Source organism: Cyprinodon variegatus, unplaced genomic scaffold, assembly GCF_000732505.1.
Source record: "Cyprinodon variegatus isolate N-32 unplaced genomic scaffold, C_variegatus-1.0 Scaffold984, whole genome shotgun sequence".
Taxonomy (NCBI): Eukaryota; Metazoa; Chordata; class Actinopteri; order Cyprinodontiformes; family Cyprinodontidae; genus Cyprinodon; species Cyprinodon variegatus.
In genome coordinates, this window is record NW_015151437.1 from 80,670 (window position 1) to 88,063 (window position 7,394).

General features: G+C 38.7%; 1 protein-coding gene across 1 annotated transcript in view; it reads right to left on the reverse strand.

Annotated features, from left to right (window-relative positions):
- mdk (midkine (neurite growth-promoting factor 2)) overlaps nucleotides 1-7,112 on the reverse strand; it is a 12,974-nt gene extending 5,862 nt beyond the window's left edge. Inside the window, exons 1-2 of the mRNA XM_015399051.1 lie at nucleotides 7,017-7,112; nucleotides 2,259-2,347 (exon numbers count right to left, since the gene is read on the reverse strand). Coding sequence (XP_015254537.1) covers nucleotides 2,259-2,346 — 88 coding nt within the window. The 5' untranslated portion in view covers nucleotide 2,347; nucleotides 7,017-7,112. The remainder of the gene's footprint in view (nucleotides 1-2,258; nucleotides 2,348-7,016) is intronic.
- Between the last annotated feature and the right edge of the window lie 282 nt (nucleotides 7,113-7,394).

Genomic DNA, 7,394 nt, shown 5'->3' on the forward strand with positions numbered 1-7,394 from the left:
TTATGACCTTATTCTCGTAATGTTACAACTTTATTCTTGTAATTTTGCGACTTTATTCTCGTAATGTTACAACTTTATTCTCGTAATGTTACAACTTTATTCTTGTAATTTTGCGACTTTATTCTCGTAATGTTACAACTTTATTCTCGTAATGTTACAACTTTATTCTCGTAATTTTACAACTTTGTTGTCGTAATTTTACAACTTTATTCTCGTAATTTTACAACTTTATTCTCATAATGTTAAGACTTTATTCTCGTAATTTTACTACTTTATTCTCGTAATGTTACGACTTTATTCTCAAAATAAAGGGGAAAAAAATCTCTAGCCTGGCCTTAATACTCTAAATTTCTAAATACGGAACGATTCCATTTTTCAATGGACGGTTGGCAACCCTAGGTCCAAAATTCATAAATATTTACTCGTGGCTATGATGCCAACATCAGAATGAAAGGTTTCTGCTTTTGATAAGAATAGCAGTTTGAAGCTCAGAAGCTACTTGATCGTAGCAGCTTTAACATAGACCTGAGAAATTGCTTCTTCTCTGCATGACATTTCTTTCTCAAAAACTGAAAAAAAGAGAACAAGGATGAACGTCATCAAGCTTTAGATTCTTGATGCCGACTAGCAAACAGGTCAGAGGGCTTACAGAGGTTACCAACTTCCTTCAGGACATTAGCTCTAGCGTTAGCGTTATCTGACCTGGTTGACAGTATTTACACCAACAACTTTGATCATTTTGGACCAGTTAAGACCTCAGAGTCCTGAAAGGAGCGAAACACCTGTGTGTCATCTGCATAAGTTTGATAATGTAATAAAATGGAAGCTTGAGGGACCAAATCAATCCGCCTTTGTTCAAACGTGGCTCTAAAATCCCTCCTGAAAGACAACAACCTGAGCTACCCAGATGGCAGCATTATCCAAATAAACTCTGCTGTTAGCTAGCCTACAATTAAAAAGCTGTCGAAATATTCCAGACAGAATGAACAATTTTAACTGAATTATACTCGGTTGACATAAACAGCATTAAGTAATAAGTCAAATTGTGTTAATCAGTGAATAACCAGAAGCTTTTATTGTTTATCATTATAACATGACTCAAATCACAAATAATCGCCACGTTTTTAAATGCTGCACAATAAAAATGTGTCACTAGCTGTGTTCCCATTAGCCATTAAAGTGAATGAATTTGCTTAATGGAGGGCAACCAAAAAAAACACTTCTTGTGTTTTTCGATAAAAATCCTTCAACCAAGAAGAGGGGGATTTCTGCTGTATCTAAATTTCTTTATTCCACAAAAATGAAATACATTTTTTTTTTTTGTATTATTATTATTTTTTCCCCGCACTGAATACATCAAATGATCAATATCCAGATGTCACTACTGGAGAAAAAGGTGAAGAAGGCAACAGGAAGTAGTAGGAGGATGATGGCGGCCATGTTTTTTTAATCTCATGATTGTTTTTTTTCATTCAATGGAAGCAACACAATGGTAAAGTTATTTTCAACATTACTAGGATATGGAAAAAGGTTGGAGCAAATTTTTAATGGAATTTAGCAGCTCATCTGTCCCATTGGTTCAAAAAATCTTTAGTGCCTGTGCGCTGATACTGAGCTCTGTGAGGTTAAACATTAGTTATTCTTCTTCCCATCTCCTGTTGTTAGTTAAGCTTTATATAAGCTTGAATGACTCAAACTTTGTTCTTTACAGCAGAAACCAGCAACATTTTCTTTGGAAACTCATTTGAACTCTCTAAATTCAGTGTTTTAGTAGGAAAACAAAGTCGAGAAACCAGGAAGGATGGGATCCTGACAGGGATGATGGATTGTTTGTTTCTCATCTGTCCACCTTCACAGGTGTTCCTGCAGTTGTCATTCTGCAAGTCTGATCCGGTGGAACCAGAACCCAGATGGATCGTGAAGAATGGCGAGATTCTGGCCCGCCTACATTTACAGCCTCTTCCTTCCATGAATAAACACCGTCTGCTTATTCAAAGGCTGAAAGCAGCTCTAAGTGTCGGTGAAATGAGGAAATGACATCCTGCAGTTAAAACCCTAAATGTTTCAGTGAATCAGATTTTTTTTCTTCTTTAAACTATGGAGGAATTTGGTTCCTGGTTTAAGTTCCAGATATTCAGGCTGTGCAGGAATAACTTGATTCCTCTGCTCATCTACAGGCAAGAAGTGAACCAGCTGCATTCTTGAGAAGCAGGAAGAGACAGAATGTTTAGACCTTATTCTGCTGCGCTCTTTCTCACCTTTGTGATGTTTGGCTCTTTTGTTGGCCTCGGCGCTGAGCGTGAGGACCAGGAGGAGCAGCAGCGTCACTGAGAGCAAACTTTTCATCCTACAGAGACCAAGACAAAGACAGAGGGGTTACAGTGAGGCTCATCAGCAGACGAGAGCTCCAGCTGCTGCAAGCATCAACACTGAGTTTGACACGTGCACAAATGTGCACTCACAGAGGGAGGGGCCCCGTGTGACTCTGTGCACATCACTGTGCACATGGAGGGATTACTGACCAGGCTTAGTTGGCTCCAGCACAAAGGGGGTCAGATTCACAAAACAGTGTCACAAGGAAGCACAAAACCCGTTTATTTACTCAGAAAATGTTTTATAAAGCGAGCAAAGCTGCTGAGAGCAGAATAAACCCAATAAACCACAGAAAGAGACAATGAACTCCTTAGAAATACACTGAACGGCTCCAAAGAGACAACATAAGCACAACGAGGACCAGATACGACTGGATCAATGGAGAGCCCATAAAATGAAAGAGGCTCATGAAGAGTGGTTTAAACCCACTGAAAATGCAAGAACATAACTCAAAAGAGACACAAGGAAACAACTAAAACTGACTCAGAAAAGCTCCAAGGAGACAGAATGGATCAAATAAAACAGAAACAAATAAACAAAAAGAGCTCAAACTGACTCAAAATACCCTCGCAACGTTTTATACAGCGAGATAAACAGTCGATTAGAAAAACCACGGAAAGACCAAATCACCATAAACAAGAGCAAAGAGCCTTGGAGACGCGTCTGCAGCCGAACGCCATGAAAACCAGCTGAAACTGGAAAAATCTAAGCATTATCAAAGGCCTCAACACATAATACTAAATACAAGGGATGTAAAATAAACACAGTAGGACAATCAAAGGGACATTAGAAAATCAGAATCAAATATTTTATCTAGAAAGAGAAGAAGAAAGTCTTTAGATCAGATTTAGATAAAGGACCCGAGTCTCTGCAGATCAACACCAAGCAGAGAGAAAAATCCAAACGTGTTTCAGCCTGAATCCCAGCAAAGCAAGGAGATGAAGGACTTCAGTCCCAGCATGGATCCCTTACAGCGACGTAGGCGTCATAAAACAGGTGCAGGAGTTACTGAAGATGCTTCACAGGTCAGTAGATTATAGGGATTATATTGATTAAAGATCCCGACTAAAGGTTTTAATCTAAAGAGACACAAATTTAGAATTCAAAGTAAAACTAAATACTTAGAAGTGAATGAAGAAAGCATGAAAAGACAGGAAACCTGATCCTAAATGCAGCTGATAAGCTGATGCAGCTGATGGAAAACCTCACAGTTATTTTCACTTATCTAGTTTGGCTGCTTCAAATGACGCTCAGCCATGTTTGCGTTTTGAGCGAACCTTCAGGTTCTGCTGTTATTTCTGTTTCAGCAAATACAACAAAAGAGCAACAAAAAAAAAAGCAAACATATCTTGCATGTTGGTTTTTTTTTCTTCAGTATATTGGTGTTTAACGTTTTTTAACTTTCTTTTTCAAAGTATTTTGTGATCTCCGCCTTTCAAGAATTATTTTAACACCAAAACCAAACATCCTGCCTCTTCTTTTTCAAAAATGGCTTTTAAATAGAAACTATAAAGCGAACAAGAAAAAAATATTATTTTAATATTTTGTTGAAGTCTTTCAAGAGCAAATGTGCTGCCACAAATTGTAAAAATAAAAACGATGAATGTTATAAATTTAATTTCGAAACGTTGCCTCTTCACTCTGGTAATTTTACGATTATACAGATACTTCATAATGTTACAATATCAATATCTAATGTTAGAAGAACTTTAATCCCATAATTTGGGCGTTTTAATCTCTTCTTTTTATCGTTTAATTCTTGGAAGTAACAATTCCAAACTTGTAATCTTACTTTAATCTTGTAATATTATAATGTTACTCCAGTAATTAATGACTTTATTCTCACAATTTTACGACTCATTTCGTAATGTTACGATTATATTCTAATCAAAAAATCTCAGTATTTAACAATTTTGTTATTCTACTATTACAACTTTCCTCTAAAGTAAAGTTATAACTTTAATCTTGTAATGTTCTGACTTTACGCTGGTAATTAACAACTTTATTCTCATAATAGTACAACTTTTATTTTATATTGTGACAACTGCAACCTCTTCTTAGAACTTTATTGTCATAGTGTTATGACTTTAATCTAGTAATTTACCATTATATTCTGGTAAGGTTAAAATGCTAATTTCGTAATGTTGCAGTTTTAATCTGCTTTTGTTACATATTTATTCTGTTAATGTTATATTTTCACACTCATAATATGACTTTAATCTTGTAATTTCACGACTTTACACTGGTAATATATCAACCTTTATTACAATGTTACTACTGTAATCTTGTAATGTTAGAATCTTATTGTTGTAATGTTCCTGTAATGCTACATTTTTAATCTCATAATGTTACGACTTTACCCTGGTAATGTCAAAACTTTACTTTCAAGATGTTAAAAGTTAAATCTCAAAATGTTACAAATTAATTCTCCTAGTATTAAAACTTCTTCTCATAATGTTACAATTTGTACTTCGTAATGTAACGTCTTTATAGTGTTAATGTTGGTATTTTATTCTTGTAGTGTTATGATTTTAATCATGCAATCTTATGCTTTGATGGCATATTATTTTCAGAACAGTTATACGACTTTACTCTAATTATTACGACTTTATTCTAATCATATATATATATATATATATATGTATTTATATATGAAGGTTCAGAATTAGATCATTTCAAAGTGTGTTTCAGAACTAAAATGAGTTATTGGGGTGGTTAAGAAACAATTATGATCTAGCTTTTCTATTTAACAGATGTTCAAAGCAAATAGCAACTTCACAACACAAATAAAAAATAAAAAAGAGGCACACAGAGAGGAAAGAAACCAGGAAAAAAGCTCCTAACATCTGAAAACAGTCTGATTTAATGCTACATGATCAGAACACGCCTCAAACATCCGACAGAGAACAACTTTAGACAAACAGGGACAGAAAACTGTTGCAGACGGACCACTGTGGGGCGTAAGACCACGGAGACAGAAGACAGCCTGTGTTGTTCAGGGCCTCCTGCTGATGCTTCCTGATGAAATAATCTGATTTTTCAGCTTTGAAGCCCTTCTATTGTTGTTCTAATCTGCTGAAGGATCCATCCGTGCGGCTCTGACTGGACCAGATGGTCAGAACTGGGAACGGATCAGATCCCTGACATCCTCCTCCAATCTGAGGGGCTTTAAACCCAATAATCTGAGTGTGGTGGTGGCTTCAGGATTATGGAAGTGGGCTAATGTATGCAGAGCGTGTTCCTGCTGCCAGCGCATGTTGTTCTCTGTGTTTCTGTGGAACGAGGGATGCTTCAGATGTGAGCTGGCTCTTTGTGCTCACAGATGACAGGCTCCTCTTTCATTAAAGCTCTGCTTCTCTTTCACATGTCAGCTGGCCTCCTCGCTCCTCCTGCAGCCTTTCATCAAGAAAGAACCGGCTCTCAGCAGGCCTCCCGTCTGCCCCCCACCGATGAAGAAGGGGAGGAGGGGGGCTGCTTGAAAGAGCTCTTTAGATACCCTCTCAAAAGAATACTGATTCATTGGAGCAAAACAAAGCCTCCTCTAGCCTGGTTTCACTTCTCTAAAGCTCAACACAGATTCCACGCTACCTTGTGGTCCGTACCCCCTCCGAATGGAAGCCCATCAACATAAGAAAACAATCAGGTCTTCACGGGAAGAAAAGAGAACGGGATGCTCCCTTTGGTTCGAGGGCAGGAACAACATTTAAAGAACTTCCTCAGAAATCTGAGGGTTCATCTGGGATTCTAGAGGAAAGACGCCCCCTGGATTTCCCCTGTCTGCCCTCTGGATAATCTAGAGTCCCACATTCTGGGGAGAAGGCCATCATGTGAAAGAGTCCTTTGAACATCACTAAGAACCTGATTGGACCCTGACTGAGGAAAAAGAGCAGCTTGCTGATCTCCGAAGGCGTTCAGCTTCTTCTGTTTCTGATCTGACTCAGAGGAAAGTCTGTTTCTGTGTGAAAGTCTCCTGAAGCCCAGGCTGCCTCCAGAAGGACCATCAGCTCCACTGACAAACACAGGAGCTTCTGCTGCACATCAGGAAAATGATGGTAGATGTTCCTCCACCTGCAGAGACCCAACTTTAAACTCCATCTAAACACCATTCCAGGATTTCCCCTCTGCTGTCCTTCTTAAATGTTTCCAGCTCCTAATTTCTGAGAAGAAACTTCCTTTTCCTTCTGAACTTACTGAAAACCCAACAACCCGCCGCACCCTCACTGATGCCTCACTTCCTCCTTTTTATTCCTTTTTTGTGTTACTCTTCCTTCCTTCATGTCAATTTTACTTAGACACCATTTTTCATTCTTTTATCTCCTTCTTATTCCTTCCTTTCATCTCTTAGTCTGATTCCTTCCTTTAAACTGGAGCCCAACACACTGCAGGATGTAGGTGCCTCTAGGAACACATAATGAGCAGAAACAGCTGGAACTAAAGCTGCATGCTTGAACCGGTCTGTGCAGAAGCAGTGGAACTAAAAGGCGGCTCATAAATTCCTTCAGAAAGAAGCTTTTCTTTCCTCCAGGTGAAGATATTTCCTTTAAAACTCGCCAAAGCCTCTGAAGATGAACTAAACGATGAATCCTGGAAAGAAAGGCGCCTGGAACCTGAATCCCAAGCTGATAGAAAAGCTGCAGACTTACGTGTCGAGCTCAGAGGAGCAGCCTGTCGAGCTGTGGAGTCGTCGCTTTCTGTCTGGGATTCAGTGGCTGCTCCAGAACAACCCCTCTCTCTCACACACACACACACACACAGCGCTGAGGACCAGCCTGCTGGTGACATCACAAGCTGTAATCCTGCAGAACAAAACAAGCTCAGCTCATTTACATCAACACAAGAGTGATGGTTTAATCTGTGAAATGTGTGTCATGCAGGATGAGTGTTTGACAGGAACACCCGCTTGTTACACACAGACGCACACACACACACCTACATAACAAACATTTCTGCCTTTGCAGAGCCTTTACATTGACTTACGTTCATTTCTAAAGCCTGACTGTAAGTCTACATATTACAGGTTC